The sequence below is a fragment of the Rhinatrema bivittatum genome, chromosome 7, assembly GCF_901001135.1.
Source record: "Rhinatrema bivittatum chromosome 7, aRhiBiv1.1, whole genome shotgun sequence".
Classification (NCBI taxonomy): domain Eukaryota; kingdom Metazoa; phylum Chordata; class Amphibia; order Gymnophiona; family Rhinatrematidae; genus Rhinatrema; species Rhinatrema bivittatum.
The window spans coordinates 51,870,639-51,882,718 of record NC_042621.1 but is presented as its reverse complement, the minus strand read 5'-3'; the positions used below and the strand labels follow the sequence as shown (position 1 = coordinate 51,882,718).

Genomic DNA, 12,080 nt, shown 5'->3' with positions numbered 1-12,080 from the left:
GCGTTAGGGCCTTATCGCAGGCGATAAAGCTTCTATCACCCGCGATCAGTACTGCATCGCGGTGGTAATATCTAAATTTGAGATAGGGGAGGGGTTTGGGCAGGGTAAACACATTTTAATTCCAGTACTGCTGCAGGCGATAATGTTTTACACATTATCGCCAGCAGTAGCGCCTGAGAACACCACCTTTTCCATTGGTGGTACTTGGGTGATATAGGGTGGCGGGCAAAAATGCAGCACGGCAATGCAGCCAGCTGCACAATTCCCCCCCCCCCCCCTTTTTTTTTTATTTTTTAAATGTGGTTCATCCTTTTGCTATATTTAAGGCAGAATACTGAATCTAGGCCATAGTTTCTTTAACCTCACCTTTTAACCATGGCAGCAGTCGTTTGGCTTTTCTTCCACATTTTTAATGCATGGAATTCATCTGGACAGGGCTTCCAAAATGATAGTTTGAAAGAATGACCACACCCGATGTAAAACATTTATAGCTGCACCTTTCATCTGTTTCTAATATTTTCCTCATTTTTATCAAAATCTCTCTTTTGAACGTTTCATTCTATAGCTATAGATTTATTTAATGTTCTCCCCTCTAGTCATTAAATCAAATTTGATTGCACTATGTTTACTAGTGCTAGTGACTCTACCTCCATTACTTCTTGTACCAAATCCTGCATTCCACTACAAATTAGGTCTAACATGGTTCCCTCTCTCATCTGTTCCAGAGCAACTGCTCCATGAAGCAGTCATTTATTTAATCTAGAAACTTTACTTAGCATGTCCTGATGTGACATTTACCTAATCAATAGTGAGGCAATTGAAATCTTCCATTATTAGTGTGCTGCCAAATGTCTTAGTTTCTCTAATCTCTGTTAGCATTCCCTCATCTATCTATTCATTTTTGTGTGGTTAACAGTAGTATACCCCTACCGCTATACTCCTCCCTTTCTCAGATGGAAGTTCCACTCATAAAGATTCTACTATGGATTTAAGCGCCTGTATGATCTTCATCCTTATTAGTATTCTTAGATTATTGTCCACAGTAGCTCAAAGCAGTTTGCATAAAAATATTCATAATGGAGGTAACGTCACCACGAGCAGGAATGACTGCATAGCTTTCTAGCTCTCTCTTCTCTGATTTTTAATTTTTAAACATCCAGATTACCTAGATGCTTTGTTCTAGACCAGGATGATTTTTTGCTGTGATCTGAGGGCTTCTTCACTCTCCCGGTGCTGAAAGTAGTCTTTTCGACCTCCGTCATTGAATGCGAGGCAATTGAAGCCAGTGGGATCAGAACGTAACCCAAGCAGCTGCTTAGTTATCTCTGATAATTAAAATCAATCACTGAAGTATCACTATCCGCAGAGGTGGCTCAAGGCAATCTGGCTGCTGAGGCAAGGGATGAGACAGCACCCCCTCACCCCACCTTGCTCTGCCCCCACACCCCTCCTCCCTTCAGCCACCATGCTGGCCTGGCCTCTACTGACTGCGGCCGAAGGTAGCAGCACTCCTCTTTTCTGTTGCCACTGGCCTGGGTTGGCAGGCAGGGTGAGGCAGACGCAATGGTGGTGTTCTGAGAGGGGCATTTTTTGCCACCTCAAATCTCTGCCACCTGAAGCAGCCGCCTCACCCTGCCTCATTATAGAACAGCCCCTGACTGTCAGAAGGGAAATGAAAACATTTTGTAAGTGACTTACATGTACACTTGTTAATTTGTTTATCTTGCGTTACAAAGGAAAACATTCCTTTTATATGTGGAAATTCCTGAGACTGGGCTAGCAGTTTAACTTTCATTTGCTGGAGGCCAGCATTTGGACAGAGCTTTTGGTCTTATTTAAAATGAGGAGAATTTATTACTTTTTTCTTTCCAATCCTTAATTTTGCTTTAGCAGTAGCTAGATATCAGAAAATTGTCAATCTGAGCCCTCATTCATTATGGAAACAGGAGAGCAGTGAAGCAGGCTGCATTAGTGCACATCAACAATTACTGCAGGTAATCTAATTACCGCTGTGGACTGAGCCTTCTTTTGGCTACCTATAGAGACTGGGTAGGTGACAACTGAAGACATATAATAGTTTATTTAGTTCAAGGATTGGCAAAATATTTAAGGAAGTTTCTAACATCTGACTCACAGACTGCTCCACCTGATATATTGCAATGGAGGGTAAAAACACCTATGCTGAGACACTGACTAAATCTACCGGGGAAAGGAAGAGTCCTTCTGCATTTGCTAAGGAAATCAGAGCTTCCAGTAACAAAGGCAGACATTGCATCCCTATTTGCCTCTGAGCAGCAGCAATGCTGGAGGTGCTTGCAGTGGGAGGTGCACGGCCTTGGAGCGTGTACGAAGGAGCACAACAAAGGAGCTTGCCCCTTTGTGCATGGAGTAGACAACTGAAGAATTCTTTTAGTACAGGCCCGATCAAACCAAACAGATCTCAAAATGAAGCCATCCAACCATATTGAAACTATCACAGGACGTGGAAGAAATGAAAATCTTCAGAGAACCTCAAAACTAAAGCAAAGAAAGAGCACAAACCTGATCTATCATAAGATAAGCAATAACTCTCCAGTAATCTCCTCCTACCTATCGCTCTCGCTCCTTTTATTAAATATTCAATCACTATCAAAGAAATAGAAACATGGCTGAAAGAAAACGATATCCTATTAAATCAAATTGATCACCCTAACTACAATATCTGCGACTTCCCCAGACAAAAACGATAAGGTAGGGGTCTATTAATAATCTGTAAAAAAGAACAAACTTAAACCCTACAAAGCTGAGATCGTCCCGCCATATGAAGTTCCAATACTAAAATCACCACAAATAATCATTGGCTTAATCTACTGCCTACCAGAACACTACAAAAAGACTGCTCACCTCTAATTGAAATTGTCACTAAAATGTTTTCAACCCCCAACTCTACTCTAATAGTAGGGGATTTTAACCTATATGTGAACAGCATACTGAAAACCACAACATGTGAAATATGTTTAGACACCATGGAAGCAATGGGATGGTTACAATATGTATCCAAACCTACTCACAGAGCAGGACACATCCTTAACCTAATTTTCGCCAGTCGCAATAACTGCATAATCAATACGCACAACACAATACCCTGGTCAGATCAACAACTAATTAAAGCAGAAATAACCCTCCTCACCACACAACAAACGCTCATACAGACCGATACAGTAAAGTGTGGCAGGGCTGGCACGCCTTTTAACGTGAATTAATACACGCGTTTTCAGCGCATTAGCCGGACGCGCGATTCAGTATAGGCACTTGCGCGTCCTTAGCACGTGCCAAAACAGACGTGTAGCAATTAACACCCGCCGCATGCAGATGGTATGTAAATGGTATGTAATGATCGGATTAGCTATTGCCCGCGATACAATAACGTGCGTCAACAATAGCATGTCTTTAACGAGCAGTTTTTAACCTGTAAATTTAGCACCTATCCTGGCCCTGGCGTTAGTGTGGTGCTGTGCTTTGTGACAGTTAGACTCTGAAGCATCATGGGCTACATGTATATATTGGCTTTGGTGATCTTTTTCCTACGGATGAAACCCAGAATAAGAAATGCTTGGCAAGCAAATTCTAGACAAGCGATTGGAGACAACACTCCAGAGGAGAACCCAGCAGCAAGACCGGAGGAGGTATGTATGTGAATGTTGTTAACAAACAGCAGCATCTCTGGCGTCTAGATTTGGGCATCCCTGAGGCTCCGCTGAATGTTGTGCAGTTGCTTTCATATATATTTGTTAAATGCCGCGACCCAGGGTCCCTGCAAGACTGGTGGAGGACGCCTCATTCAGGTGCTGGGAGAAGGGAGCCGCGCGGTAGGCGCACGAAGAAGACATCGCGGTGAGTGCAAACCACTCCCCCTGAAAGGCACACTGAAAGGCACCCGGCCCTTGAAAAGGCTGCGTGAAGCCCTTTAAATTTAAACGCTCACAGACGGCGTCGCGCGTCCGAAGGGGCGCGACCTAAGGGGTCTGCCCCTTAGCGAGCCCCTTTGTGAGACTCTGGTGAGGTGAGGTCAGGGTGAGACTACAATAGTAACCCATACCATCAATACTCAGTCTCGCCACTCCTTCCAAATCCTAGCACACCTGAACTAGACAGACAACAACCCTTAGCACATCCTTCCACTCCAGCAGTCACCTAGCATCTAGCAGTCATCCAGCGCTCTTCCTTCCACTCCAGCAATCATCCAGCGCTCATCCTTCCACTCCAGCAATCATCCAGCTTCATCTGACTGCATTCGCCCAGCATTCATCTGACTGCATTCGCCCAGCATTCATCCGACCGCATCCGACTGCATTCATCCGACTGCCTTCGCCCAGCATTCATCTGACTGCATTCGCCCAACATTCATCTGACTGCATTCGCCCAGCATTCATCTGACCGCATCTGACTGCATTCATCCGACTGCATTCGCCCAGCATTCATCTGACTGCATTCGCCCAGCATTCTCCTGACTGCATTCGCCCAGTATTTCTTCTGACTGATAAGACTGCTGATACATCTAATCATGGGAATCCTCACAATTCCCATCATCCACAGCCACAAGTGGAGAGCACCTAAGCCCCCCACTCCCCCCCATCACAACCGTCAACAGAGGCTAAGGCCTATCCTGCTGACACCGGTCACCCAATTTCTAGGGCTGACGCTCTTCTCTCTCACGCTTGTTAACGCACAATCCATCTCTAAGAAAACTCATATACTCAATGACTTACTATCCGACGCAAAACCAGACATATGTGCCATCACAGAAACCTGGTTAAAACCCACCGACACCGCTCTAATAAATCAGCTACCCATCCAGGCATACGATCTTCTCTCCATACCCAGACACAAAAAAAGAGGAGGTGGACTTCTCCTTGCAGCCAAAAAATCACTAGGTCTGGCTTTGCAGACCTCAAATAACCTATCAAACATCGAATTTGCGCTCTTCAAATCGAAACACCTGACGATTGGTTTAATTTATGCCCCTCCTGGAATACTGGAATCAGACCCATCATCAATCATAGAACTCACAGCAAAACACCTAAACTCCAGTAATCCTACCATACTCATGGGAGATTTTAACCTCCACGTAGATGTCCAACCTCAATCCACCAACTGTAAAACTCTTCTCGCCTCGCTCAGCAATATGGGTTTTAGACAGATTGTGACAGAACCAACCCACAAAGCAGGTCATACGTTGGACCTTATCTTCATAAACGATGGAATCACAACACACAACATCCCCACTTGCCTTCCAGTACCATGGACAGACCACAGAATCATAACATCGGTGTTAGAAATAAAGGAGATCTCCCCTCAATCCACACAATCAATAGCCATCTCCATCAGGAAACAATGCTCTGGAGACCAACTCAGTGAACAACTGGCCAAGGAACTAGTGCATCTGGACCTCTCCGACGCCAACTCAGCGACTTCTTCATGGACCAACATCACTAAAAAGGTTGCAGACCAAATGTGCCCCATGACGACTAAATATATCAACCCTAACAAAGACAACAGGAAACCTTGGTTCACTCCTGAGCTGAAAAAACGCAAACATGAATTGAGATCCAAGGAACAAAATTGGCGAAGAAACCCATCTTCAACCACCCTCCTCATCTACAAAGAGTGCCTCAACTCATACAGAAATGACATCAACAAAACCAAGAGAGAATTCTTCTCCAAAAAGATCCACCACCTCATATTTGATTCAAGAGCACTTTTCTCATACGTTTCTACCCTTACTAAACCTCCTGCGCCTACCATTCCAGACGACCAAGCTCTCAACAAAGCGAATGAACTAGCTGCCTTCTTCGACAACAAAATCACATCACTCCTAGCCCCCTCAAAGGAGCAGCTACACTTCCAAACCACATTCAACAATCAGCTCACTCAACCGCTCAACAATCTTTGGACACAACAGATCAACAGCCTCCGCACTCAACCGCCCAACAATCATTGCACTCAACCACCTTACAACCCAACACAACCCCATCAGTGCTGGAAAAGTTTGATCCCACATCTACTTTAGAAATAGAGAACATTCTCAAAAAAATAAAACCTTCCTCTCACCCATCGGACCATATCCCTTCAAACACCCTGAGTATGATCACCAACACCATAGCCAAACCTGTTGCAGACATCATCAACTGCTCTCTCACTCAAGGTCAAGTTCCCAACCAACTCAAGTTAGCCATGCTCAAACCGCTCCTCAAAAAGCCCAACCTTCCCACCTCAGATCCAGCCAACTTCAGACCTATAGCAAACCTCCCTATGTTAGCCAAAACTATGGAAAAAGTGGTTAACAAACAACTTTCAGACTTTCTTGAAGAAAATAACATCCTCACCCCAAACCAATTTGGTTTTCGTAAGACTAGGAACACAGAATCGCTATTAGCCTCACTATCAGACACCATTATCTTTAATCTAGAAAAAGGCCAACCTTGCCTCCTCGCTCTCCTGGATCTCTCTTCAGCGTTCGATACTGTAAACCACCCGTGCCTCCTGCAACGCCTAACGGACATTGGCATTACAGGAGCAGCGTTCAACTGGTTCAAATCTTTTTTGGAGGACAGATCATACAAGGTCAGGATAAATAACAGAGTCTCGTGCCATCGAATCTAAAAGGGGAGTTCCGCAAGGTTCATCCCTCTCCCCGACTCTCTTCAATATATATCTTCTCCCTCTCTGCCAATTACTCACCAACCTCAAGCTTATACACTTCCTATATGCGGATGACATACAAATCCTCATCCCTATAGAGGACACACTACACAAAGCCATGTCACACTGGAGTAAATGTCTCGCAGCTATCAACAACCTTCTCACCAGCCTCAACCTAGTCTTAAACACAAACAAAACTGAAATCCTCATTATAGCACCGGAAAACTATGTCCCATCCACTCCTCCGAACGCCAACCAAAGTCCGGATACCTTTTCTCAACAAGTAAAGGACCTGGGAGTCATCTTAGACGGTGGATTCAGCTTCAACAAATTCGTCAATAACACAACAAAAGAATGTTTCTTTAAACTACAAACCTTAAAGAAACTAAAACCACTCCTTCTGTACAGAGATTTCCGCATGGTTCTACAAGCCATCATATACTCCCAAAACTGGACTACTGTAACTCTCTCCTCCTTGGCCTACCAGCTTGCACCACAAAACCACTTCAGATGGTCCTGAATGCCTCGGCAAGAATTCTCTCAAATGCCAAAAAAAGAGACCATATCACCCCAATCCTGCATCATCTACACTGGCTCCCGATAAAATACAGGATCCAATTCAAGTCCTTAATGATGATACATAAGGCCTTACATAATATCGCTCCACTCAATTTAACATTTCAAATTCAGCTACACACATCAGTGAAACCAACTAGAAGCGCATATCAGTACAGACTAACCACACAACAGGCGAAATCCTCCCTGAGGAAACGTGCTCTATCCACAGCGGGCCCTTCTCTCTGGAACTCGCTCCCTCCGGACCTTCGGCTTGAACCGTGCCACGCTACATTTAAAAAGAAACTTAAGACTTGGTTGTTCGAACAAGCTTTCCCATAGAACTAATGAGCAAGAAAAAAGGCATTTCATATCCTCCGTATCTTCCCCAGCTTATATCTCTCTGAAGAAATTAACACGAAACTGTACTTAAGCATATGCAACACTATATTTTATCCTGTTACCAGATTCTATCAAGTTCAATGTTATTTACTTACTAATGTTATTTACTTACTTATGTACTTATTAACCTGCCTTTTAGTTATTAACTGGTTAACCATATTATATACTTTTTCTCAAATTAACTATTTTATGTTTATTTATGTTTTATTATGTTTTCTCAAATTAACTATGTTCAATGTAAACCGCTAAATGTTCAATGTAAACCGCTAAATGAAGCGATAGTTACGGTTCCTTAGCGATAGTTTTGGTTCCTTGTAAACCGGGGTGATATGTATACTATACAGGAACCCCGGTATATAAATTCTTTAAATAAATAAATAAATAAATAAATAAAATGAATTATCAAGATTGTTTTATTATGTTTTGCTGATTTTCTTGTGTTGTGTTGTTTTTCATGCAGGCACAGCAGGACAGAGTTGTCCGTGGACAGGCAGGGCCATCGGCAGACCGTGTCCACGACGTATCTTTCGCCCACGGACAACACAGCTCACGGGCAATCCTGTTCCTTTATGAAGATCTGTGCTGTGACCTTGAGCCCCTGGCCAATCGCCAACATGCTGCGCCAGGGTGGACGAAACTTCTTGGTGCCTTACATTTTTTCGGTATCGGAAGTTTTCAGAACCCCTTGAGTGTCGTTGCAAGTATGACCCAGGCTTCCTCACAGCATCTGGCACAGGTCTTGAAGGCCATGATGAGGCGGATGAGGAAGTACATCATGTATCCTACTGGGCCAGTGGAGCTGCAACAGATCCGCAGTGGGTACATAGCTATTGCAGGGATGCCGAACGTGTTGGGCGCTATAGACTGCACCCATATTGTGTTTACCCCCAAGTCAGAGGAAAAGAGTTTGTTCTGGAATCGCAAGCAATTCCATTCAAGGAATGTTCAAGTAATTTGTGATGCATACCTTCGAATTCTAAATGTTATGAGGTTTCCTGGGAGCTGCCATGACGCCTACATTCTGGCACATTCATCTATGGAGACCCATTTCCCAGAAGGGAAGTACGGTGAAGGCTGGCTACTTGGTAAGTGACATCGGCTACGGCCTGGGATTCTAGAGAGCAGTGATATGATGTCATGTATAGACGGCTGGGATCTTAGGTATACAATTATGCGTACATTTATATATGTGGTGTGTTTATTCTGTGAAGTGGTTTTTGATGCATTCCTGATTATACCCCATATAGGTGATGGCAGCTATGGCTGTAAGCCCTGGTTGCTAACTCCGCTCCAGTCTCCACACACAGTGGCCAAAAAACGCTACAGTGAGGCTCATGGCAGTACGAGAAATGTGATCAAGCGGACTTTTGGAGTTCTGAAAGGCAGATTCCAATGTCTGGATCACTCTGGGGGAGCCCTGCAATACAGTGCTGAAAAGGTGATGAGCATTATTGTTGCCTGCTGCATGCTACACAACATTTGTCAGCGATTTGGCGTGGATGCAGATGTTGTAGAAAACTTGCCAACAGATCCACCTGTGGAACTGGCTGCAGCGGCGGACAACACTGCACAGGGGAATGATGTTCGTTGAAGGATCATCAAGACTTATTTCTCATGTAAGTTCTTATCTGTTATACATTCATCTCTCCATACTGATGTGGTGCTTTTATTCTTGTACATAACTCTGCAAAATTCAAGATATTATCCTTTTAATGCCTGTACAGTATGTTAAATCCTGTTTTGTGTTTCTTTCAGGAGCTGTGATCCATCCAAACAAGTTCCTAGCAGAGAAAAGTTAAATTCCTCTTTTATGAAACAAATAAAACATTTTTTTTAATATTTCCTTGTGTTCTCTGTGTTTTCTATAGCTATATTAATTGGTCTTGATAACAGTAATAAATTAATACATTGTTGAATGATTTTTGCTTCATTAAATTGCTTACTTTTGTTTTGTTTTTTTTATTATACATTCTCTGTCATTTCCTCCATTGTCTACATTTCGGCGTCCATGAAGTTCCAGTGGTGACCTGGATGTCTCTACAGACACCGAGAGGAAGACGCCGCGCCAGGGCCTATGCACAGCATCTAGACACCGCAGGAAGAGAGGGGACGTCCACGCTCAGAGGTCCCGCTAGCTACTTCCAAGCACCATGGACGGTCGGAAAGAGGCAGGAATGTGCATGGTCGCAGGCCCCGTTACCTTCGAACATCCATGGCCTGTGGCGGAGGGCCACTGCGTGGAGCGCCCGGAAAGGTTGGTAGCGGGGCCTACGACATGGACGTTCCTGCCTCTTTCCGACCAACGTCCATGGCACTTGGAAGTAGCTAGTGGGACCTCCGCGCATGGACGTCCACGCTCGGACGCCCCACTAGGTTTTTTTTGTTTGTTCTTTTTATTAATAGGTTTTGTTTTTTTTAATTTATTGAATTTTCAAACTTAAACAAGATCTCTCTAGACAGAAAACCAGGTAATGCTTTACACACAATTTTCATAAGAAAACACTAAAAGAATTTACATCTTCGAAAGCAAAACCATTTCTAGTCCTCAATATTTGGAGGAGTCAAGAACTCAATCCAAGGAAACTTACTTCAAAATTAAACAAGAAAGGCTTAATGACAATTAGAGTGCAGTAGCTATAATACTATTGAGGTACATTATTATGAGTATATTACGGCTATGGGTTGTCAGAAGAGTTAACACATGGAATTTTCCTAATCAAAAATTATGACAACTGAAGGGGGGATCAAAGAAAATAAATGAATTATTCTGGTATTTCATCAAACATTTGCAGGGAAATTTAAGAAAAAATACTCCCCCAATCTGTTGCACTTGCGACTTCATCAATAAAAATTGTTTGCGCCTTTTTTGTGTTTGGCGCGAAACATCAGGAAGCATATTAATCTTAAACTGCATAAACTTCTCTAATCTATGTCTGAAAAACAATTTCAGTAGCCAGTCTCTATCAGGTTCAAGAACCAATGACACTATTAGTGTAGCAGGGGCCGCTATTTCAGAATCCGATGTTTCAATAAGTGCAGTTAAGTCCATTGAAGGTACTTCAACCGGTTGTAATATCTCCATTCCTTCCCTTTGTGGATCCGACTCCTTTTTATATGGTGGTAAATAAAATATTTTTTATGTTGGAAGAATAGCATTTTCCGATACTTTTTTTTTAAATTCTTTATTCATTTTTAATATCCAATTTGTTTATAAAGAAATACTGTGAGTACATTAATTATCACAAGCAGGTTTTTCCATTTGCCACCATTTTCAGCAAAAATCTTAAACAACTATAAACAAACCATTTGAAATTATATATACCTGGCAAGCACATTATTTTTAGTCCCTTTTAAACATTAACCAGTTATTAAGCCCCACTCCCAGCAGAATACTTAGTAGGGGGAGATTCAGAAATCTTTTAAGGAAGAAAAAAGAAGGATAATAAGACCATACTTTTATCAAAGTGCACGTAACAACAGTTCCATATCTATTTTACTGGGTTAGTATGTTTACTTTCCTGGCCTCTATTAACTCTAAGTTGCTCAGCAGTAAAAAATATATAACGCTCATTTCCCTTCATAAGGAAACATTTGCAAGGAAACAAAATCTTTACAACAAAACCCAGCCCTACTGCCTCTTGTCTGAGGGTTAAAACCCCCGACGCCTGGCCTGAGTGGCTGGGGCTAAATCAGGGAAAATTTTTATTGCAGCCTCATGAAAATTAAGCGGATATTTCCTAAAATATGCTTTCATCACTAGGCGAATATCTTTAACTGTTATAAACGATACCAAAAGTGTTCCTCTGCTTATTACATCCAAGGTAGAATCTTCTAAAAACCCTGTCAAAATCCCTTCAAAGGGGGTATTGGCAGAGTTTCCTGAACCTGTCTACACAGGAAGGAAAAAGCAAGAGTTAATGGATGGAAGATTTGCTTCAATTATTTCCAACTTTTCAAGGAAAAATTTCTTCAGGGTAGTGTAGGGGATTTCCCCCACTACCTTAGGAAAATTAGTAAAACGTAGATTCAAATGTCTAGATTTATTTTCAATAAATTCCATGTGTCTAGATAGTATTTGGCTATCTTTAATTGCAGCAATCTTATACTGTTGAAACTGTGCCTTCCTCCTCCAAACCATTCACTTTCTCTTTTAAACCATCAACTTGAATTTGTATGGCAGCAGATTTTTGAGCGCTTTGTAAATTTGAAGATTCCATTTTTTCATTCAAAGAGTTTATAGCTGAAGCCATCCCAGCCATAAACTCCCAGAGGGAGTCTAAAGTCACCTGTGCAGGGCGCGTTGGAATAGCAATTAACTCCCTCCTTATGGTATCCTCTGGAGACATACCTCCTTCCAGGATTACACTGGTTTTGGTTAGTCCCACAGCTCTCAATTCTTCCACCGGACTCGATGTATGGGGTCCCGGTGCTATCCCATCGGG

The 12,080-nt window shown here is 42.7% G+C and overlaps 1 protein-coding gene across 1 annotated transcript; it reads left to right on the top strand.

Moving 5' to 3' along the window:
* The first annotated feature begins 8,655 nt into the window (after positions 1-8,655).
* On the top strand, positions 8,656-9,246 carry LOC115095048 (putative nuclease HARBI1). The gene is made up of 2 exons (XM_029608230.1): positions 8,656-8,723; positions 8,886-9,246. Exons 1-2 carry the CDS (start codon positions 8,675-8,677, stop codon positions 9,227-9,229), a joined length of 393 nt encoding a protein of 130 aa, XP_029464090.1. The 5' UTR covers positions 8,656-8,674; the 3' UTR covers positions 9,230-9,246.
* The last annotated feature ends 2,834 nt before the right edge of the window (positions 9,247-12,080 follow it).

Coding starts and splice junctions, on each gene's coding strand:
- LOC115095048 (XM_029608230.1), top strand. CDS start 8,675: ATGGAGACCCATTTCCCAGAAGGGAAGTACGGTGAAGGCTGGCTACTT. Junction 8,724..8,885: donor CGGTGAAGGCTGGCTACTTG/GTAAGTGACATC, acceptor TACCCCATATAG/GTGATGGCAGCTATGGCTGT.